Below are 24,400 nucleotides of genomic sequence, written 5' to 3'. Positions count from 1 at the left end.
AGAGATGGGAATACCAGACCACCTGACCTGCCTCTTGAGAAATCTGTATGCAGGTCAGGAAGCAACAGTTAGAACTGGACATGGAACGACAGACTGGTTCCAAATAGGAAAAGGAGTACATCAAGGCTGTATATTGTCACCCTGCTTATTTAACTTCTATGCAGAGTACATCATGAGAAACGCTGGACTGGAAGAAGCACAAGCTGGAATCAAGATTGCCAGGAGAAATATCAATAACCTCAGATATGCAGATGACACCACCCTTATGGCAGAAAGTGAAGAGGAACTAAAGAGCCTCTTGATGAAAGTGAAAGAGAAGAGTGGGAAAAGTTGGCTTAAAACTCAACATTCAGAAAATGAAGATCATGACATCTGGTCCCATCACTTCATGGGAAATATATAGGGAAAGAGTGGAAATAGTGTCAGACTTTATTTTGGGGGGCTCCAAAATCACTGCAGGTGGTGATGGCAGCCATGAAATTAAAAGACGCTTACTCCTTGGAAGAAAAGTTATGACCAACCTAGATAGCATGTTGAAAAGCAGAGACGTTACTTTGCCAACAAAGGTCCGTCTGTTCAAGGCTGTGGTTTTTCCAGTGGTCATGTATGGATGTGAGAGTTGGACTGTGAAGAAAGCTGAGCGCCGAAGAATTGATGCTTTTGAACTGTGGTGTTGGAGAAGACTCTTTAGAGTCCCTTGGACTGCAAGGAGATCCAACCAGTCCATTCTGAAGGAGATCAGCCCTGGGATTTCTTTAGAGGGAACGATGCTGAAGCTGAAGCTCCAGTACTTTGGCCACCTCATGCGAAGAGTTGACTGACTCATTAGAAAAGAACCTGATGCTGGGAGGGATTGGGGGCAGGAGGAGAAGGGGACGACAGAGGATGAAATGGCTGGATAGCATCACCGACTCGATGGATGTGAGTCTGAGTGAACTCCGGGAGTTGGTGATGGACAGAGAGGCCTGGCGTGCTGCAATTCATGGGGTCACAAAGAGTCAGACGCGACTCAGCAACTGAACGGAACTGAACTGAACTGAATTATTAGAAAATAGCAAAGCACTTTTTGAAGATGAGGTCTTGTTGAATGGGACCTGTTTGGGGTAATGGATGGTCCCTTGGGATGGGACCAGGGTCTGGAGTTGTGAATTGTACAGTGCCTAGAACCTTCTAGGGAGGACAGGTTACAAAGCCAGGTGAACAGCAGCCCCAAAAAACAGAGGAGGCATGTAAAAGGTGGATGCGGCAGGCATTCTTCAAACTTTCTTTCCTCTGCTTCTTATAACATGTCAATTCTTTCCACAGTTTCAAGGCCTCTGTCTGGAAAGTTAAGAGTGTCACATATACATACTTCCACCGCCACCCCCACTGGAACAGTGTGCTAGGTGCTACAGAAACCAGGATGGCTAAGAGGTTCTCTTATAATAAGCTCATTCAGAAGTAAGGTGTGGGGGAGACTGACTTATGAACAGTCATCATAATAGCAGTGTGCTGAATAGAGGTGATTCCTGGCACAAAGAGCTGAGCCGGGAGAGGGTGCCCTTCTGTGAGGCCCTGTCTGTCTGAGAGCAAGGGCATTGTTGTGCTTTCCTTTGTATTCCCAGGGCTGTGCACAATACCTGACACCTAGTATTCAGTCAAGTTTTGTGGCACTTAGATTCTGGAAGGATTGGTTGGAGCTAGGGAAAAGGGAAAACAGGCTTTTGACACCAAGGAACCACAGAAGCAGCGTTTTCAGTGTTTGCCAAGTTACCTGTGTTCCTTCTGTTCTAGGCCTGGAGCTGCTTAAGCAGCTTGAACTCTGCTCAGACATGGCCTTCCTCAGGCGTGTGGCACCCCAGCACAGCCCCGAGGCTGCTGCTTTTCTCTTGTCAATCTCGATTCTCAACTCCCTTAGGTAGGCTTTAGAATGGAATGCAGTCACTACTTGCTGTTCTCAAAGAGAGTCGTTTTTCTTTGAAGCCTAAGGAACTGAAAAGGGAGGGTATGGTGCTTGCTTTACCACCACATAGCTGTTAGGTAGCTGATTCCTGTTTTCTTTCTGAGGTAGAAAGAACCCTGGGGTGTCTATTTTGAGACTTTGGGGAGCTTTACGTCTGCTCTGCTTCTTGCGTAGTCTCTAGATAAATTCAGGTCCTAAAAGTCACCCAAGTCCAGGCACCAGTCTTTAGTCCTCTAGTGGGCGGGCCACTTACTCCATTTCGGAGAAAACACAGCTTGGGTGGGCCTGTTCCTTGAAAGGAATGGCTACTGACTCCAGTATTCTTGCCTAGAGAATTCTGTAGACAGAAGAGCCTGGTGAGTTGAAGTCCATGGGGTTGCAGAGAGTCGGACATGACTGAGCGACTAACAGTTTACTTCATTCCTCATAGTAAACCCAGCAGCCAGGTAGATTATCAACCTGGGCAGGGGAGCAGACTGTGTTTTCCTGATTGGCCAACTGGGTGAGACCTTTCTTAGCCTTTTTGACCCTGCGCTCTCTCTGTGCCCTGCCAACCCCTTCATAGCCCCTGGAATCCATTTAGCCCAACTGGCTGGCAAGAAAAAAATTTTCATCTCAGATTTGAGGCCCTCTCAACCTGCTTTGCATGCGTGCATGTTCAGTTGCTAAGTCATACCTGACTCTTTGCAACCCATGAAGTGTATCCTGCCAGGCTCCTCTGTCGTGGGATTTTCCAGGCAAAAACATTAGAATGGGTTGACATTTCCTTCTCCAGGGGATCTTCCTGACCCCCAGATTGAACCCAGTTCTCCTGCACTGGCAAGTAGGTTCTTTACCACTGAGCCACCAGGGAAGCCCACTTTGTCACCATTAAATGAGTTTAAAGAAGGAAAGCACACCTGTCCTCCTTAAACCTGGATTTTTCTTACACCCTTCTACGTTGTTAGGAAGGCAGCTCCATGTGCTTGTGTGTAATTCATTTTGTCATTATAGCTTCAGCTTGATGGAGTCTTGGAATAGTGAACTGTGTATCGTTCTTCCTTCCGGCTACACAGATAGTAGATGGACACTGGGGACCTTGGAATGCCCTGTCTTAGTTGAAATTCAGCCCTCATCAGCTGGAGACTTCCTGTGTAAGGGATAACCAGTTTCCTTGAATGATCTTCTGACTTTCTTGGGCGACACCCTGAGGTTTTCCTGGAGAAGGGACAGTTTTACAGTTTCTGACTTGGACCTTTCACTGACCATGTCCTCATTCATTTCTTATATGGAACCAGGAAGGCAGAAAATTTTCTCTCATTTGCCAAAGATTTTCTGAGTATATCGCTCTATCATGTATAGCCTTATTTTTTATAATAGCGCCTTTTACATTTTGAAGTTTACATAGTTTTTTTTCATTTGCTTCTTTTGAATACCTTTATGAATACCTTTGAAACCCTTTATGAAGGGTTTATGAGATTGCCAGATTCGGGTTGAAGGCTCTTCTGTCAGGACTGTCAGGCTCCAAAGTTCTTCCTTCCTCCCAGAGTTCTTAACCAGTGTTTGAATCATGGGCCCCTTTGAAAATCTGGTGCAATCTCTGGTCCCCCACCCCACTACCATGGCCCCAAACAGTGTGCTTATATACCACGCCTTTGAGAATCCTCAGGCTTCAGGAGCCCTGGGATCTGAAAGCTGACAGTCATCAAAGGCTGGTGGACTTACTTTTTGTCTAGTAGTGAGATTCCTAAGAAGTCAGGGTGAAAACTCTGGACCTGGGAAAGCTGACGGGTGAGTTTTGGAAATTTAATTTAAAAAAGGGCCACACTCGCCCTCTGCGATGGCCCACATTCTGTCTGTGGAGTGTGCTTCTCTCTGAATCTAAATAAACCTACTTCTTACCTATCACTTGTCTCTCACTGAATTGTTTCTGCGATGAGACGTCAAGAACCTGAGCAAAAATAGTCTATGAAAACTAACCATGCCAAATTTCACCACTCGCCCTCTGCGATGGCCCACACTCTGTCTGTGGAGTGTACTTCCCTCTGAATCTAAATAAATCCACTTCTTACCTTAAAAAAAAAAAAGGAAGCAGAATGGTCAGTGGTGTCACCCTGGAGCCCCAGCTTCAGGCCTGATGTTCTGGGAGAAGCAGCTAAAGAGGACTGGCCTTCAGGTCATTTTGCATGTTGGAAGAATAGAAGGATTGCGCTGCCAGATTGGCAGATTTGGCTGTTGTGGTCACTTCTTGACCGTTTGCTTGCAAGGAAATGCAGGTACTCACTACACTGTCCATTGTGGTAGCCCCTTGCCATAAATTAAAATGCATTAAAACTGGGGACTTCCTTAGCATCCCAGTGGTTAAGACTCTGCACTTCTATTTCAGGGGGCACAGATTCAGTCCCTGGTTGAGGAACTAAGATCCCACATGCCTTGCAGAGCAGCAAAAAAATAATAATAATTAGAAATAATAAAATGCATTAAAAGTAAACAGAGTTAAACATTCAGTTCCTCAGTCACACTTAGCTATATCTCAAGTACTCAGTAGCCACATGTGGCTAATAGCTACTATATTAATGAAGGTAAAAAACATTTCTGTCACTGCAGAAATTTCCAGACAACTGTGCTTTAGAGCAGTGTGTCTCTCGGCTGGACCTGCAGAAATCCTGTTGCATTGCAGATTTTGATGTGCCAGGTCCCAGTGGGGCCAAAGAGTCCACATTTCTAACCATCTCCCAAGGGTGCTGACCCCTGACCACCCTTGGAGAGGTTGGACTCTCAAGAATAGGGATGGGGAAAAAAAAGAGTAGGGATGAGAGTGTGTCACTTATTTCAGTTTTCATGGATCATTTTACCTTGTTTTTGTTGTCCAGTCGCTAAGTAGTGTCCGACTGTTTGTGACCCCATGGCCTGCAGCATCCCAGGCTTCTCTGTCCTTCACCATCTCCCAGAGCTTGCTCACATTCATATCCATTGAGTCAGTGATGCCATCCAACCATCTCATCCTCTGTCGTCCCCTTTTCCTGCCTTCATCTTTCCCAGCATCAGGGTCTTTTCCAAGGAGGTGGGTCTTCACATCAAGTGACTCAAGTATTAGAGCTTCAGCTTCAGCAACAGTCCTTCCAATGAATATTCAGGGTTGATTTCCTTCAGGATTGACTGGTTTGATCTTCTTGAATAGATGGTTAATCTGACAAATGGAAATTATTTTTGAGCCCAAATTGTGTGTGGGCATAAGGAATTTAAAATTAACCACAAGGGTCACATATTAGTGTTGTTTTGCCTACTTAATATAGAAAGAAAATTAGAAATGAACCAAATAAAAATCAGAAAATAGTTGATTGTTTTCCCCTCTAGATGATACTTTTGATCTGGGGGCTTGGGGCCCTGTTGTTTCAGGGTCTGTTTAATTTCCAGTCCAAGGAAGTCAAGTTTTAGAGGTTCCAGGCGTTGTTTCTAATATTTCCTGTACATAGTCTATAAAACCATAGCTCAAATTTGTGTTAGTTTGTAGAATTCAAGTATAATAGCAAATGACCAGTGGGGAATGGTACTAAGGTTTTTAGGGCAAAAAAGCTTTATATATAACAAATAAAAATATGATAAATAGGGACTCCTAGTGGTCCAGTGGCTGATTCTGTGCTCCCAAAGCAGGGGGCCCGGGTTCGATCCCTGGCTGGGGAACTAGATCCCACATGCCACAACTGAAAGGCCCTGCATGCTGCAATTAAGACCTGATGCAGCCAAATAATAAATTCATTAAATAAATAAAAATTTTAAAAAGGGATTACAATGCAACAGATGAGATTATATGATTAAAAAAACCCATCACTATTATACATGTGTTAGGAGCTAGCTACATGGCATATGGGGTGGTGTACCTGAAACTAAAAAGGTTATATTTAGAGGTTGGCTTTTAGGCAACATAATGGACACTTCAATTAGGACCTTCATAACTTTCCTTAGGAAGAAACGCTTTTTAATTGGATTTTTACTTATATGACTTGTAAGATATTTTCTACTGGTCAAAATTTGCATGACTTTCTTAATTCCTCCAGTTTTTCTGCAGATTTTACTTATAATATGGATTAAGTTCTGAATATTAAAAGATGGTGATGACAGAAATTTGACTATCCTTAGAACTTACTCAAATGGCGAGGCATGTACTGCCAAGTGAATGGTGTGCCCGCTTGTCTCAGTACCTCTGGGATACTAAACATGGGAACAGAGACCATTAGAAGTAAGCATGTTAGTGCATATCAGAGAGCATTCAGCCTTTCAGCACACCCGTCAAAGAACGCAAGGAGTCAGAAGAGGAATTTATGGTTCGTAATTTCCTAAAGCCAGATAGCATTAGCAAGAGAGGATCTATTAGTCCAAACCCGGGAAGTAAAATTTCAGCGCTAAAATTTTCTTTTTCATCACCCTTAAGGAGGTTCTATAAATGCAAGTCAACTTGGTGCCTGGCAGTCTGTGTCCTTAGGCTGCTTGCAGGTTTTAGCTCTGCTTCTAGCTTAAACACACTTAGCTTGACTTGATCTAGTGCCAAAGGAAAGTCTTGCTGTCCTTGGTGTACTTTTCCCAAGAGTTGGACTTTGCTGGTTTTAAAATGATTTCCTGAAGCTATCTAGGATCACAGCAAAATCCCTTTCGAAGTGGTTTTATCAGTAAGTAAAGCGATATGTGACTGTTTCAGAAAAGTTTCATCAGTGAGCAGGTTTCGGTCATTTAAGTGACAGTGTGACTTTCCTGGTGACTCAGACAGTAAAGAATCCACCTGCAATGTGGGAGACCTGGGTTCGATCCCTGGGTTGGGAAGATCCCCTGGAGGAGGGCATGGCAACCCACTCCAGTATTCTTGCCTGGAGAATCCCATGGACAGAGGAGCCTAGCAGGCTACAGTCCATGGGGTTGCAAAGAGTCGGACACCTCTGAGTGACTAAGCATAGCACAGCACTGAGCACCTCTTTCAGAATACAGTGGTTGATGATGATGACGACAGCCATAATTTCTGTCTCTCATTTAAAACTCCCAAAAACCCTAGGAAGTAGGTTTCACTGAGCTTCTAGAAGAGGAACTGGACCTGAGTAAGAACTTGCCTGAGGTCAGATGACTAGGGTGTGGGTGGCTGGAGATTTGGCCTTATTCTCTTGAACTCTGGTGCTGACCTGCTGTCCTCCCTGTTCTCCCAGGGCTCCACGGGCTCCCTAGAGCATGACATCACTCAGAGGAGCTTGGAGCTGACCCAGTACTGTGGAAGACTAGAAAGCTGGACTGGAGCATCAGAAGCTGTTTTTTTAACGTTCCTTCTTAAGCATTTAATCTCAACTGCTCAGTAACCTTTCCTTTTGTGCCCTTTCCTGTATCCCCCTTTCTGGGGATACAGCAGTGAGTCGCAAAAGTTCACAGTTCAGGAGAGGCAGACACTGCAGAGTGCAGTGCAGGGGCGACCAGAGAGAGGGTGATGAGGAATCGATCAGCCAGGGCAAGAGAGACTACCTGTCAGCAAGATGAGAGCCCATGGAATGTGCACGCTGGGACACCAGAGTCCAGCTGAAGTCAGGCTGGGTGTCAGAAGCATCCCCCAGGAGATGACTGTGGCCTGGATGAGAGGCTTTGCCTAGGCCAAGGAGGCAACAGTATTCCAAACTGGGGCAGGCATGTGTGCAAGGAAGGAAGGCATGGAACATGTGGTTCTGTCAGACCTGAGTGGAGGGCAAGGCGGGGACTCAGTGGGGTGACTGCCTGTCTTCTCTGCTGTCCAGTCGAGCATGAATTCCTTGCCAAGCACCGAGCAAGGAGTGAGCATGAAGTTTATTCTGTTCCTTGTATAAGTACTTCTTGAAGTACTCCATCCTTCCTAAAGTGTTGGTCCTGGATCAGAAGAAAGTTGAGCAGTCTTTGGCTCTTCTCTACCATCCATTCTTCAGAAATGTCTTGAGACACTCACTTCTCTTGCAGATTGAGCCTTCCAGTGGTTTAAGGACTCTTGCTCTTAGTTCTTATTAAAGCACCTTTCTTCTTTATTCATCACTTTCTCCTGCCCAAATCTAGTGTTTCCCCACCCCCTCCCTTTGGCCATGTCATGAGGCTTGCAAGATCTTAGTTCCCTAACGAGGGGTTGAACCCAGGCCCCAGCAGTGAAAGGACCAATGTCCTAACTACTGGACCTCTGGGGAATTCTCCAAATGTGGTGTGTTCTGGCCGTCACCCTCTTTGATTGTCTCTCTCGTCATGCAGCATTATTAAACCCCTTAATATGTTCTCTTCATTCTTAGAGTGGATGAGTGCCCACCAGGAGCTCAGCCCTATAACTGAGACCAGGAAGGAGGGGCTCCCAACCGAGCCCTTTGTGCCTTTGGCTTCTCCTCTCTTCTTTGGCCGTGGCAGCTACGGTTGCACCCTAGTTTTTGATTCTCCACTTGTTCTGCTTCAGTCTGGAGATGTCGGAGCTCTGCCACTTTTCATTTCTCCTCTATTAGTTTGACATCTCTATCTAGCCTCTGCCTTTCCTTCAGTCAGATTCAACAAATCTTGGCTCAGTTATTGTGCCAAGTGTGGTTGCTGCCCTGGACTTCCTAAAATGTGTAAGTTGAGGCCTTCATCGTACCCAGGCCAGACTTTTACCCCTGGAGAAGGGAACGGCTACCCACTCCAGCAGTCTGGCCAGAATTCCGTGGACTGTATAGTCCATGGGGTTGCAAAGAGTCGAACACGACTGAGCAACTTTCGCTTTCACTTTTCACTCTCAAGACCAGCGGAGGGAGCAGGTCAGAGAGATGCTGGTGAAGAGCCTCAAATACTTTGCTGAGAGGTTTGAGTTTATTGGAGCAGATAGTGAGTAGCCATTTCATCTTGTGCTCGGAGAGATTCTCATCTCTCCACGGTTTTCAGTAAGAAATTTCACGGCACTGTCAATCGTGACCAGTCCACGGGCAAGTTAGGAAATAAGAACATTGAAATGAGCTTTACGCAGTCTTAAACTTATTCAAGTCCTACAGAGTTTTTCTTGTATTGTGTTGAATAATTTTCCTTGTTTCCTGGTGCCAAAGTTAGCTCCTGATTCAAGGCTTCATTTTGCTAAAATTGCTGTAATGATTTCCATGGTTGAACTTGGGTATCAGGACATAGTCTCAGCTCCTATTTACTTAGCTGTTTTTGTTTCATTGTGTATAAGTTTGTTTTTTGAATGACTGTACAAATGATTGATGATACCTACTATAGTTTGATTCTTCCTAGTTTACTAAGAAGTTTATTTTAAAATGCCAGGGGCATCTGCCTCCTGGATTGCATTCCCTTCTGGAGCTCGGCACCCTCTGTGAGTTTCTAGGTTTTCCATCAAGATTTTATTTCCTCAGGGTAGGGACCATGTCTTTAATTGTTGTTCTTCACCTCGGTCTGTCTCCAGGAGGTACATAATATTTGTCAGCTAAAACAGTTCTTCAGAAACGAAAATAATTAAGGGGATTTGATTCCATCTTTTGTTGGGGTATTTGATCATTGTTGCTCTTAGGGAAGTTTTTTCAAGAAGTATCCTATTGTAAGGGATAAGATCTCTGGATGTATCTCTAAGTCAAATTTCTCAATAATTTAACATGAGACCTTGTTCAGGAAATATGTCAGAGAGAAAAAGATACATAGTGTGTTTTCACTTATATGTGGAATCTGAAAAATAAAGCAAGTGAACAAATAGAACAGAAACAGACTCACAGGGAACAAACAAGTGGTTACCAGAGGGAAGAGGGCTAGGGGAGAGGCCAAACAGGTGAAGGGGGTTAAAAAGTACAAACTAGTGGTTATGAAATAAGTAAGTTATAGAAACCTATATGCAGGTCAGGAAGCAACAATTAGAACTGGACATGGAACAACAGACTGGTTCCAAATAGGAAAAGGAGTACGTCAAGGCTGTATATTGTCACCCTGCTCTTTAACTTATATGCAGAGTACATCATGAAAAACACTGGGCTGGAAGAAGCACAAGCTGGAATCAAGATTGCTGGGAGAAATATCAATAACCTCAGATATGCAGATGACACCACCCTTATGGCAGAAAGTGAAGAGGAGAGTGAAAAAGTTGGCTTAAAGCTCAGCATTCAGAAAACGAAGATCATGGCATCTGGTCCCATCACTTCATGGGAAATAGATGGGGAAACAGTGGAAACAGTGTCAGACTTTATTTTTCTGGGCTCCAAAATCACTGCAGATGGTTTGAAATTGCAGCCATGAAATTAAAAGACACCTACTCCTTGGAAGGAAAGTTATGACCAGCCTTGACAGCATATTCAAAAGCAGAGATATTACTTTGCCAACATAGGTCCATCTAGTCAAGGCTATGGTTTTTCCAATGACTGTGAAGGCTGAGCGCCAAAGAATTGATGCTTTTGAACTATGGTGTTGGAAAAGACTGTTGAGAGTCCCATGGACTGCAAGGAGATCCAACCAGTCCATTCTAAAGATCAGTCGTGGGTGTTCTTTGGAAGGAATGATGCTAAAGCTCAAACTCCAGTACTTTGGCCACCTCATGCGAAGAGCTGACTCATTAGAAAAGACTCTGATGCTGGGAGGGATTGGGGGCAGGAGGAGAAGGGGACTACAGAGGATGAGATAGCTGGATGGCATCACTGACTTTGATGGACATGGGTTTGGGTGAACTCTGGGAGTTGGTGATGGACAGGGATGCCTGGCGTGCTGCAATTCATGGGGTCACAGAGTCAGACACGACTAAGTGACTGAACTGAACTGAAGAATGTTATGCACAGCACAGGGAATATAGACAATATTTTATAGTAACTTTATTTTGAGTATCAGCTATAAAAATATTGAATTACTATGGTATACACCCTAGACTGGGCTTCCTAGTGGCTCAGTGGTAAAGAATCCACCTGCAAAGCAGGAGCCTCAGGGGACCTGGGTTTGATCCCTGGGTCAGGAAGATCGCCTGGAGAAGGGAATGGCAACCCACTACAGTATTCTTGCCTGGAGAATCCCATGGACAGAGGAACCTGTGGGCTACAGTTCATAGGGTCGTTAAGAGCCGCATACCACTGAAGTGATTTAGCACGCACACCCAAAACTAATGTAGCATTGCAAGTCAACTATACTTTAATAAAAAATTAGTAAACAACTACCCCAAAAATAAGTGAAAGGAAACAATATTTTGTTCAGGAAGGCAGATCATTCCATAATTTGAAAAAGTAAATAATAACTAAAATTAGAGGCTGTAGTACACTGTTGGTAGGAGCCAGGATGTGATTCATGTTCTATTCATTGCCACAGTCCTTTCTCCTTGTACAGTGACCACTATATAGTAGTGCCTCAATGTTTGTCCCGTAAATATTGAGTAAGCATGGTTGGAGGGTGGTAAAGCTGAATGCTTTCATTTTCTGGCATGATTCTATGTGATAATAGTTTTGTTACAGGTTGGTTTTAAAAGGATACTCACAGATTTGTTTTTTAGTTTATCCTCAGAAGTTTATTTAAAGGATTTATCGTTTCTCATTCATTGGAATTTTACTTCTTCATAAATATTAACATTGTGTTTTGTTTTAATGCAGATACTTGGTTGGGCAGAATATGTGATGTACTTGCTAGAGGTGCCAACACAGACCTTGTTTTTCTGCCCATAGTCCCCATTCACTGCCTTACTATCTGGTCAGTTATCTGTTGCTATGTAACAACTTACCACAACCCTAATGGCTTAAAACAACATACCTTTGTGATCTCAGTTTCTATGGGCAGGAATCTGGGCACGTGTGAGCTGGGTCGTCTGCTCAGGGTCTCGCAAGGCATCAGGCAAGGTGTTGGCTGGTCTGTGTTCCTATCTAAAGCTCTGGGTCCTCTTCCAGTCTCATAGGGTTGTTGGCAGAACTGTTCCTTGCAATTATAGGATAGAGGTTCTTATTTTCTTGCCAGCTGTCAGATGGGGTCTGCTCTCAACTCTAAGAGACTGCCTAGAGTTCCGTGTTATGGCCCTCTCACAACATAGCAAGGACGTCCTGGCTTCAAGGACGACAGGTTACATTCCCCAGTCTACTAAACTGGAGTCATAACATAATGTAACAAAACCACAGGCAAGACTATATCATCACCGTTGCTGCCCTGCAAGTCACAGAATCTGCCCAAACTCAAGGAGAGAAGATCACACTCAGTGGGGGTCATCTCAGGGTGTGTCCATTGCAGAAAATAATCCATCCTTTCTGGTGATGCTGTGAACTCCCTGGTCTGTCATATTTTATGAGATCATTAATGGTTTGCTGTCAGCTGATCACCTCTAAGCCAGGAACATGCTGGAAGGTTAGACATTTGTTTACTGTTCATAATAAACCACAAAAAAACATTCTGTGCAATCACTTTGTGTTCATTCAAAGGTGCCTTTATACTGTATCTTTTTTTTTTTTTAATATGGAACGCTTCATGAATTTGCATGTCATCCTTGCACAGGGGCCAAGCTAATCTTCTCTGTATCGTTCCAATTTTAGTATAGTGTATCTTAAGTAAGATGTTTTATAAGCAGGAAACTGACCTGGGAATAAACTTTCCTAGAATCGCCTTTGAGAAGCAAAGCAGCCAACTTTACTCTCTTTCCTCTTTCCTTGTATTTTTAGAATTACATCACAGAGGATAACAAGCTCTAACCAGAGGCCATTTTTATGATGATAATAACTGCTTCTATGGAAGGAAACCATTTCGGCATAATATCCTATGTTATCAACTACTGTACACTGTGTAAGAAAGACTAACATTTGGGTTCAGCTTTGCAGAGCACCGAATCTCATCGCCCATTAACCTTCTCATATTTGGCTTCAGAGATGTGTATCTTAGTTCTGCACCCCAGCCCTAACCTTTTGAAAGGCATCCTGCAGGGACATGTGGTGAATTTGGAAAGCATTTGAAAATGAGGGCGTTCTCCCTTGGATCAACATTATAGTGCGTTGTGGCAGATGTTTGACCTTTCTCATAGTGTTAATCACATTTGGCTTCCATAATGAAGTTACTGGTATTCAGGTACATTATGTGTCCTTGGCAGCATCTTTTAATAATGGATGCTTAGATGACAGCATTATAGGGTTTAAAATCATAAATGCTTTTAAACATTGAAAGCAGTAAATGTTAAAATAATGGCATTTTGTTGTTGTTCAGTCGCTCAGTCGTGTCCAACTCTTTGTGAAACCATTTACTTCAGCATGCCAGGCTTCCCTGTCCTTCACTATCTCCCGGGGCTTGCTCAAACTCATGTCCATTGAGTAGGAGGTGATGCCATCAAGCCATGTCATCCTCTGTTGTCCCCTTCTCCTGCCTTCAGTCTTTCCCAGCATCAGGGTCTTTTCCAATGAGTAGACTCTTCACATCAGTTGGCTAAAGTATTAGAGCTTCAGCTTCAACATCAGTCCTTCCAATGAATATTCAGGATTGATTTCCCTTAGGATTGGCTGGTTTGATCTTGCAGTCCAAGGGACTCTCAAGAGTCTTCTCCAACACCACAGTTCAAAAGCATCAATTCTTTGGTGCACAGCCTTCTTTAAGGTCCAACTCTCACATCCATACATGACCACTGGAAAAACCATAGCTTTGACTATATGGACATTTGTCAGCAAAGTAATGTCTCTGCTTTTTAATATGCTGCCTAGGTTTGTCGTAGTTTTTCTTCCAAGGAGCAAGCATCTTTTAATTTCATGGCTGCAGTCACTATCTGCAGTGATTTTGGAGCCCCCCAAAATAAAGTCTGTCACTGTTTCCATTGTTTCCCCATCTGTTTGCCATGAAGTAGTGGGACTGGATGCCATGATCTTAGTTTTCTGAATGTTGAGTTTTCAGCCAGCTTTTTCATTCTCCTCTTTCACCTTCATCAAGAGGCTCTTTAGTTCCTCTTCGCTTTCTGCCATAAGGGTGGTGTCATCTGCATATCTGAGGTTATTGATATTCCTCCCATCCACTTCTCCTCTTCAGATTTGCAATCTTGATTCCAGCTTGTGCTTCATCCAGCTGGGCATTTCATGTGTCGTACTCTACACGTAAGTTAAATAAGCAGGGTGACAATATGTAGCCTTGATGTACTCCTTTCCCAATTTTGAGCCAGTCTTTTGTTCCATTTCTGGTTCTAACCATTGCTTCTTGACCTGCATCCAGGTTTCGCAGGAGGCAAGTAAGGTGGTCCGGTATTTCCACCTCTTTAAGAATTTTCCAGTTTTTTGTGACCCACACAGTCAAAAGCTTTAGTGTAGTCAATGAAGCAGAAGTAAATGTTTTTCTGGAATTCTGTTTCTGTTTCTATGATCCAATAAATGTTGGCGATTTGATCTCTAGTTCCTCTGCCTTTTCTAAATCCAGCTTGTACATCTGGAATTTCTCAGTTCATGTACTGTTGAAGCCTAGCTACAAACAATCAAATTTGTATGCTGACTTCTCACATATATATACACCCTTGAGATTATAGTTATCCTCACTCTCTCTTGTGTTACCAAATCCCCTCCCTAGATTGGCTTTTGGGCATAAAAACATGTGCTGGTGTCTCCCATCTTTAAAAACACACAAAGAAACAAAAACCTCCCTTGACTCTCCCTGTCTTTGACTTGTACCTGGGATTTGGGTGGGTGTTTTTTTGGTTTTTTTTGGCTGTGCTGGGTCTTTCTTGCCTCTCATGAGCTCTCCATTGTGGCATGCCGGCTTTTCTCTAGTTGCAGTGTGTGGGGGATCTCTAGTTGTGGGGCACAGACTCTAGAGCACGTCGGCCCGGTAGTTGCTATGTGCTTGGTCCCGAGGCATGTGAGATCTGGATCAGACCCAAGTCCCCTGCATTGGAAGACAGATTCTTAACCACTGGACCACCAGGGAAATCCCTAGGATTTGTTTTTAATCAGGTATAATAAGATGAAAGACAGAGACAACTTCAAAAGAAGAGTTTATCACTTAAAATTCCTGAGAGAAGGCAGTCCACGCCCTGCAGGGCCACATGGGGAAGCGCCATGTGGGGAAGCGCCACCTGGGCAGAAGTGAGGAGAAAGCATGGCCTGGAGCCTTTATTATGATTTCCATGATGTGGCGCTACTGGTAAAGAACCCGCCCGTCAATGCAGGAGACATAAGAGACGTAGTAGGTTCACTGCCTGGGTCAGGAAGATCCCCTGGAGGAAGAAATGGCAACCCACTTCAGTGTCCTTGCTGGGGAATCTCACGGACAGAGGAGCCTGACAGGCTGCAGTCCATAGGGTCGCAAAGGTCACATGACTGAAGTGGCTTAGCATGCACGTGGGAGAAGGAAGCAGTGAGGCTGGGTAGACAACCAAGCAAGTTTGGGATTGGATAGTTTCAGTAATTTCAGCAGTTCCTCTCTCCTCACCTGGTACCGGGCACCTGGGGTGATTTAGGGCTAGGGGCATCTTGACTGGTGCTGAGAGTTAAAGTGGTAATTAAGAGTATGGGCCTTGGATTTGAGTTTGCATATGAAAGACACACTCTCAGACAAGTATGTGTGGACTTAGCTGGCCCTGGGAAAGTCGGTCTCTCCCTGCCCCAGGATGTCAAAGTCAAAGCATCATAAAGGACAGAACATGCCGCAGCTAAGACCAGTGCAGCCAAATGAATGAATGCATGCATGAATTTTTAAAAAATAAATAAAATAAGAAAAATTTTCAACATGACTAATATACACCCTTTCTTTTAGCGCTCGCTGCATTTCTCTGCTGCTTTTTGTGATGGTGTCAGAGTCTGTGGTTGCTACTTCCACTTCCTCTCCCACCTCCACCCACCCTCTCCCAGCCTTCTCCTCCCTCTGCTGAGTCAGTGACCAGTGACCTCCATGTTGCTAAATCCAAGGTCTCTTCTCCTGCTTCACCTCTCAGAAGCATTTCTCACAGAATACGCTTCTGTCTTGGAAACTGTTCTTGGTTCCTCCCCACTGGCAGTCTGGGCCCCAGTCTCCTCTGCAGGACTTTCTCATCTGCTTGGCCTCTCCAAGACCAAATGGCTGAGCCTGGGGCCTGGGTTCCTCTATCTACATTCTCCCGTGGTGATTCCCGCAAGTCTTGTGACTTAAAAGTGCCATCTCAAGGCCCAAGGCTCCATCTTTACATTGCAAGAAGGCAGGGTGGACCCCTTCCAGGGCCGGGGGGGGCCCTCGTCTAACACTCAGGAATGAACTGTCCGAGAGGATGCACAAGCTCACGGAACAAGAGACTCTATTGGGAAGGGGTGCCTGGTAAGGGAACCCGGGAGGACTGCTCTGCCACGTGGCTCGCAGTCTCGGGTTTTATGGTGATGCGGTTTGTTTCCAGATCGTCTCTGGCCAATCATTCTGACTCAGGGTCCTTCCTGGTGGTGCACACATCACTCAGCCAAGATGGATTCCAGCGAGAAGGATCCTGGGAGGTTGGTAGGACATGTGGCGTCTCCTTTTGACCTTTTGCATATTCTTCCCATTGGTGGTGGCTTTTTAGTTCCATATTTCTTACCAGGACCTCCTGTCATAAAATAACACATAAATGGTTACTATGGTGCCTGGCCAGGGTGGGCAGTTTCAGACAGTGTTTCTGCTAACATTTATGTTGTTTATCTCCAGCCTTGAGTCCATGCCTGCGTGCTATCTGCCTACATGATTCCTCCTCTTGGGAAGTTTATAGGGATCTCAGGTATAACCTGATCAAAACACAGCCCTCTTTTCCAGACCCTCCCCCAAACATGCTCAACACTCAAACCCCCAAAGCCCTCCAGTCTCAACAGCTTCTTAGCTATGACCCCTGAAGCACACGCAGCAAAAGAAAAAAAATAGATAAATTTGATTTCATCAAAATGAAAAATGAAAAACTTTCTTTATAGTGCCTTAGAGGACACTATAAAGAAAGTCAAAAGACAGCTTATAGAATAGGAGAACAAAGTTTACAAATCATATTAGCATCTAGTATCCAGAATATATAAGGAAGTCTTACAACTCAACAATAAAAAAGAGCCTAATTTAAAAAGGAACAAAGGGAACTTCCCTGATGGTCCAATGATTAAGAATCTGCCTCGCGATACAGGGAAGTAGAGTCTGATCGCTGGTCGGGGAACTAAGATCCCTCTTGCCACAGAGCTACTGAGGCCTCACCCTGCAACTACTGAGCCTATGCACTCTGGAGCCAGCAGACCACAACAAAAGACAGAGTCTGTGACCAAAACAAAAGACGGAGTCGGTGACCGAAACAGAAGATCCCGCAGGACACATTGGAGACCCTGAGTGATGCAACTAAGAGCCAGTGCAGTGAAGTAAGTAAAGGATTTGAATAGACATTTTTCTAAAGAATGGCCTGCTGTACACCTGAAAGGACACAATATTGTAAACCAACGATTTGTTGTTGTTTAGTCACTAAGTTGTGCCCGATTCTTTTGTGACCTCATGGACTATAGCCCACCAGGCTCCTCTGTCCATGGGATTTCCCAGGCAAGAATACTGGAATGGGTTGCCATTTCCTTCTCCAGAGGATCTTCCCAAGCCAGGGATGGAATCCATGGTCTCCTGCATTGGTAGGCAAGTTCTTTACCACTGAGCCAGCTGGGAAGCCCATAAATCAATTATACTCCAGTAAATGTTAAAAATAAAAAGACCAAATACACCAGAAAAAAAGAAGAAGAATGCAGGGGACCCAGGTTTGATCCCTGGTCCAGGAAGATTCCACAAGCCTTGGAGCAACTATGCCCGTGTGCCACAACTTCTGAGTCCGCACTCTGGAGTCCAAGAGCCGCAGCTACTGAGCCCCAGTGCCACCACTACTGAGGCCTACGGGCCTAGAGCCACACACCGCAACCAGGGGAGCCCGCAAGCCTAGAACCTGTGCTCCTCGAGAGAAGCCAGCACAATGAGAAGCCTGCTCAGCGCAACTAGGGAAAGCCCGCACTCAGCAATGAAGACCCAGTACAACCAAAAAAAGTGACTAATAAATACTTGAAAAGATGTACGTCATTAGCCATTAGACAAATGTAAATCCAAACCACAGTGAGATACCACCTCACACCCACAGGGGTGGCTATAATTTAAAAAAAAAAAAAGTGTTGAGGATGTGGAGAAATTGAATCCTTCTTAAGTTGCTGAAAGGAAGGGGAAATGGTTTGCCATTTCCTTAAAAAGTTAAATGTAGAGTTACTATATGATCCAACCATTCTCCCTAGGTATGTGGTCGCACAAAAACTTACATTCATGTTCCTAGCAGCATTATTGATAATAATCAAAAGGTGGAAATAACCCAAATGTCCATCAACTGATGAACAGCTGAACAAAATATAATCTAACAATGGGGTATTAGTTGCCTGTAAAAAGGAGGAAGCACTGATACACAATATCATAGATGAACTTTGAAAACGTGCTCTGTGTCACCAAAGACCACATGCTGTATGACTTCCTTTTATATGAAATGTCCAGACAAATCTGTGAAAGCAGATCAGGTGTTGCTGAGTGGGAGGAGGGAGAAATGTGGAATGACTACTAATGAGAACAGGATTTCTCCTTGGGGTGATGAAAGTGTCCTGGAATTAGGTAGTGGTGAGAATTGCATGTCATGAATTAGTTAAAAGTCACTGAATTATATATACCCTTAAGGGTAAACTTTATGGTATGTGAATTATATCTCAAAAAAATCGGCACTAATAAAAGTGCAGTACCTATCACATGAAACCACCCTGTAAAATCCTCTGTCACTTCCTGTGTTTGTTTCCTATTGCCAGCTGTGACAAATGACCACATCATAGCTTAAAAAGCACAAATTTATGATCTTCCATTTCTGTAGGTTCCAAATCCAACATGGCTCTTGTTGGGCTAAAATCGAGGTGTCAGCAGGCGATTCCTACTGGAGGCTCTAGAAAAGTGTCCACTTCCTTGCCTTTTCCAGCTTGTCTTTTCCACCTGCGTTCCTTGGCTCACAGTCCCTCCATCTTCAAAGCCCACAACACAGTGTCTCTGAACCCATGTCATTGCCTCTCTCTCACTGACCACAGTTGGGAGAGTTTGTCCACTTTTAAGAACACATGATTAGATGTAAATCAGCTATGTATGTATGTGTGTGTGTATTCAGTCGTGTCAACTCTTTGCAACCCCATAGACTTGTGGCCCTCCAGGCTCCTCTGTCCATGGGATTTTCCAGGCAAGAATACTGGAGTGGGTTGCCATTTCTACTGTACTTCAATTTGAAGGAAAAAAGGACACGTGAATTAGACTGTGCCCATCTGTGTAATCCAAGTTAATCCTTCCACTTCAAAGTCATTAACATCAATCTTCTTGAGAGTTCTTTTTCTCTCTTAAGTGGTTCTGAGGGTCACCATACCGACATCTTTGGGGGCCATTCCTCTGCCAACCACAGTTTCCATCACTGTGAGCAAAAGCCAGAGCCCTTCCCCTGACTTACAAGACTCTCCAGTCAGCCCTGCCTGCCTCTCCAACTTAGCCATACGGCTGACTCCCTAGCCTCTTGCCCGACAGCGTCCTGGTCTCTTTACCCACTATTTATTGTTTCTGGCTGTGCTGTGTCTTTGTTGCTGCACGCAGGCTGTCTCCAGTTATGCAGAGCCAGGGCTACTCTCTAGCTGAGGTACTTGGGCTTCTCGTGGCAGGGTCTCCTCTTGGGGAGCACACGCTCTCGGGCCTGTAGGCTTCAGCAGTTGCTGGGCTCCAGAGCACAGGGTCAGTAGTTGTGGTGCCACGAGGCACGAGGGGGCTTCCCGAACCAGGGATGCAACTGGTGTCCCCAGCATTGCAAGGCAGATTCTTACACTGGACCACCAGGGAAACCCCACACCTGGGGCCTTGGCACTGGCTGTTTCCTCTGCCTAAACATTTACTCTTTGGACCTCTTCCCACCTGACTTCTCCTTGTCACTCTGATCTCGGCTTTGATGTCACCTTAGAGACATGCAAACTCCAATAAGCCTTCTAGTCACTCTAGTTTAGGTCACCAGAAAGCGCCTGCCCCCACTGACGGGGTGTGTTTGTTTATGTGGTGCCTCATCGTCTCCAGCCTAACTGCTCGGGACCTCCTCTGGGTCTCTGTGGCACTGGAGTCGTGCGTAGCACCTAGAAGCTGCTCAGTTGCTGTTTTTCAGTCACTGAGTCGTGTCTGACTCTCTGTGACCCCATGGACTGCAGCACCCCAGGCTCCCCTATCCCTCGCCATATCCCAGAGTTTGCCCAAGTTCCTGTCCCATCCAACCATCTCATCCTCTGTCACCCACTTCTCCTCCTGCCTTCAATCTTTCCTAGCATCAGGGTCTTTTCCAATGAGTTGGCTGTTTGCATCGGGTGGCCAAAGTATTGGAGCTTCAGCTTCGGCATCAGTCCTGCTAAATTAACATTGCAGGACACTGGGATAGTTCCGTTGGGGTTTTACTTATGCACTGAAAGGCTGCTATAGGGCAACATGCGAACAGCTTTCAAATTACTGGACTTTGAAATTTCATATTTGTGTTACTTGAATTTGTGGTGTTTAAGGAGAAATGTCTTGAATATTTGAATATTACTGTTTGGATTTGGTACAAATTGAATTTATTTGAAATGCTACGGTTCTGTCCTTTCATAGGAAATTTCAACAGAACTGGCAGACTCAGTATGGAGGGTCTTTACTCTCGTGCCCAGAATGACTCTTCACCTTCTCACGTGGCCTCTGTTGGCTCTCTTTCAGAAAGCACGCTCTGAATTGCCATCGGATGAAGCCCGCGCTCTACCGTGTGCTCTGCGAGATCAAGGAAAAGACAGGTAGGCCGTTGAGAAGGTGCTTCCAGTGTGGCTCCGGGCCCGCAGCCACTTCATACCTCTGGTCCTGGCTCAGTCCTAACACGCATCCTGAGCCGTCGTGCTCGTCACATCCCTCTCTGGCAGCAGTGGTTCAGATGACTCACTTCTGACTTGTCAGCGCTGCTTTCTGGTGTATCACACTCATCACACTCATTCATTTCACAGTTTGTAACCAGAGAAGTGCTGTTGCCAGTGAGTAACAAGCAGCTGCATTCTGTGTATAAAACCTCAGAGGCATTGTGGCATTCCATTGTTTTACAAAAGGATCTAACGTGACAGAATTCGGAAAGTAGAATAATTTTGTTTTGGTTGTTTTAAGCATCCAAAGTAAGCCCCATGGAAGTTTCTGCCATCGGAAATTCTTTTGTTTAAAAAAAAATCTTTTTATTTTGAATTAATTTAGACTTGCAGAAAGTTGAAAAGCGAGTACAGAACGTTCTAATATACCCTTCTCCCAGCTTCTTCTAGTGGCAACACCTTCAAAACCGTTGTTGTTGTTCAAGCACTAAGTCGTGTCCGACTCTTTGCGATCCCATGGGCTGCAGCATGCCAGGCTTCCCTGTCCTTCACTATCTCCCAGAGTTTGCTCAAATTCATGTCCATTGGGTCGGTGATGCCATCTAACCATCTCATCCTCTGTCGCCTCCTCCACCTCCTGCCTTCCATTTTTCCAAGCATCAGGGTCTTTTCCAGTGAGTCACCTCTTCACATCAGGTGGTCAGAGTATTGGAGCTTAAGCTTCAGCATCAGTCCTTCCAATTCAGAGCTGATTTCCTTTAGGATTGACTGGTTTGATTTCCTTGCTGTCCAAGGGACTCTCAAGTCTTTTCTAGCACCACAGTTTGAAGGCATCAATTCTTTGGTGATCAGCCTTTTTTATTGTCCAGCTTTCACATTTGTACATGACTAGTGGAAAAACCATAACTTTGACTGTGCAGGCCTTTGTCAGCAAAGTAATGTCTCCACTTTTTAATATGTGTCTAGGTTTGTCATAGCTTTTCTGCCAAGAAGTAAGTGTCTTTTAATTTCATGGCTGTAATCACCATCCACAGTGATTTTGGAGCCCAAGAAAATAAAGTCTGTCACTGTTTCCATAGTGCAGTGATTAAAACCAGGAAACTGACATTGGTGCAATGCTCTGTAACTGAGCAATTTGAATTTCCCTGGGTTTGGCCCTAATGCCCTCTTTCTGCTTCAGGATCCACGCTGCATGTAGTCATTGTGTCTCCTTATTTACCACCAACCTGTGAAGTTTTCTCCGTTGTTGTTCCTCATTCATGACGTTCATACTTCTGCTGAGGACGGATCAGCCATTCTATAGAGAGTCCTTCACTGTGGTTTGCCCATTGTGTCTGCATAATTAGACTGAGGCTGTGCGTCTTTGGCAGAAATCTCACAGAAGCAAGGCTGTGTACTTCTCAGTGCCTCATGTCTGAGGTATGTGCTGTCAATAAATCCTACCACTGATAGTTCGGGCCTTGATCACTTGGTCAAGGTTAACAACAATTTGAAGGTTTGTTTCTTTTTTTTTAACCTTTGATTGCACTGGGTCTTCGTTGTTGCTCACGGGCCTTTAGTTGCAGCAAACAGGGGCCGCTCTTCTTTGCGGTACACGGGCTTCTTATTGTGGGGGCTTCTCTTGTTGCAGAGCACAGGCTCTAGGCACGTGAGCTTCAGAATTTGCAGCTCACAGGCTCAGTAGTCATGGCTCATGGGCTCTGGGATATGGGCTCAGTAATTGTGGCACACAGGTTTAGTTGCTCCACGGCATGTGGAATCTTCCCAAATCAGGGATCGAACCTGTGTCCCCTGCATTGGCAGGGGGATTATCCACTGGCCCACCAGGGAAGTCCCCTGAAGATGGTTTATAAGAGAAGCCAGCAAATATGGTGAAGATATCTTTAAAACTAAAGTCCTCAATAGAAGGGTTGTCACTTGATTTCTTAGAGTGAGTTGGTCTCTTGAGATCAGTTATTTGAACGTTGTGAGTCACTTTAGAGCATAGCACTTCAGTTATACTGGGGCTCGTAGAAAGTACATACGTGATACAAAAGTATGTTTCTTTTTCTATTTGTTAATTCAGTTATGTTGGGGTCTTCGTTGCTTTGTATGGGCTTCTCTTGTTGCGGAGCACAGGCTCTAGGTGTGCACAGGTTTCTGCAGTTGCAGCTGGCGGGCCCAGAGCATGCAGGTTCAGTAGTGATGGTGCAGGGCTTGGTTGCCCTGCAGCCTGTGAGATCTTCCTAGACTGGGGATTGAACCCACGTCTCTTGCATTGGTGGCTGGTTTCCTATCCACCAGGGAAGTCCAAAAGTAGTGCAAGATTGGAGCAAGATTGATGTATATTTGACATGGACAGTGGCAGAGGGCAGTGATGTGGCCTGAATTCCTTTTTGCTTCTGGTTCCATCACCCTAGCACGTGACGGAAAACGTTCCTGTCCCTAGTCCTTCCCTGTGAACTGGGGACAGTGATAACACTTAGCCCCTGATGACTGAAGACTGTGTGAGCTCATAGATGGAAGGTTATGGGTGCAGTGCCAGCCTCCAGTAGTTATCTGATGACTGAAAGAGAAATTCAATTTTAAACCTATTTAAGTTTCACCCAAATGCTGTAAGGACATACTATTCTTTTTTTCCTCCCACAGTTTGAATATTTTTTATTGCAATAAAATATACATAATATAAAATTTAGTGCTTCAGCCATTTTTAACTGTTCAGTTTAGTGGTATTAAGTACATTCACATCGTTGTACAACCATCACCACCACCCACCTCCAACACGTTTTCATCTTCCTAAACTGAGACGTTTCATAAGAACTAGACTGTGGTATGATATGAGTGTGCGTGCTAAGTTGCTTCAATCCTTTCTGACTCTTTGCAACCGTATGGACTGTAACTGCCAGGCTCCTCTGTCCATGGAATTCTCCAGGCAAGAATACTGGAGTGGGTTGCCATGCCCTCCTCCAGGGGATCCTCCTGACGCAGGTAGGTTCTTTACCACTGGCGCTACCTGGGAAGCCCAGCTTGTGGTGTATTTCTTTTTCAATTATTTTACCTTCTATGCACTCTGTAACCCAGAAACTTATATTCCATTTGGTTTACAAAGTCACTATTGTTTGAATGGTCTACGTTTGATCTGATAAGTTTGTTTATGCGTGTTTAACTTTTTATTTTGAAACAATCACAGATTTACATAAATGTTCCAAGAATAGCACAAATAAATTTTCTCTCTGCACTGTTGGAGGGTAAGTTGCTGCCGTGATGCCTCATGAGCCCTGCACAGTTGAGCACATTTCCAACACACAGGGTACAGCCTCCCGTTTACCCCCAGAACAGCCATCATGGTCAGAAGAGGAACACTGGTGCGTCACCCACCATGGAGCCCTCAGATCTCATTCGGGCTCTGCCAGCTGTCCCAGTGGTGTCTTTTAGAGAAAAGGACAAAAAGAGTTAAGGTCCCATGTCGCCTTTAGTTGTCACGTCTCTTTGGTCTTGTTGCCTCTGTGATAAGACCCCTGTGTTTCCCTGACCCTCACGACCTGAGCATCTGGAAGGTCACAGGCGAGCCCTCTTCCTTTGGGCTTGTCTGGTGTTTCCTCATGAAGAGACTTCTGCTGCACATCCACAAAGGGAAGCCATGCCTCTTCTCACGCAAAGCCTGGTCTGCGGTGCCCACACTGGCTCTGTGCCCTCTTGGCGACATTAACTTTGATAACTCAAGTCAGGTGGCGTC

At 44.8% G+C, this 24,400-nt stretch overlaps 1 protein-coding gene and 1 non-coding gene across 2 annotated transcripts in view; one reads left to right on the top strand and one right to left on the bottom strand.

Annotated features, from left to right (window-relative positions):
* Positions 1 to 24,400, top strand: part of PBX4 (PBX homeobox 4) — a 63,508-nt gene that overhangs the window by 2,781 nt on the left and 36,327 nt on the right. Inside the window, exon 2 of the mRNA XM_040241275.1 lies at positions 20,555 to 20,628. Within this exon, the coding sequence (XP_040097209.1) occupies positions 20,555 to 20,628 (74 nt within the window). The remainder of the gene's footprint in view (positions 1 to 20,554; positions 20,629 to 24,400) is intronic.
* Positions 12,317 to 12,420, bottom strand: LOC120864984. Its single transcript, XR_005721310.1, has one exon. It is a non-coding gene; the product is annotated as a U6 spliceosomal RNA (small nuclear RNA).

This window comes from Oryx dammah, unplaced genomic scaffold (assembly GCF_014754425.2).
Source record: "Oryx dammah isolate SB20612 unplaced genomic scaffold, SCBI_Odam_1.1 HiC_scaffold_5, whole genome shotgun sequence".
Taxonomy (NCBI): domain Eukaryota; kingdom Metazoa; phylum Chordata; class Mammalia; order Artiodactyla; family Bovidae; genus Oryx; species Oryx dammah.
Note: the sequence above shows the minus strand (reverse complement) of the source record. Positions and strands in the feature narration are given on the sequence as shown.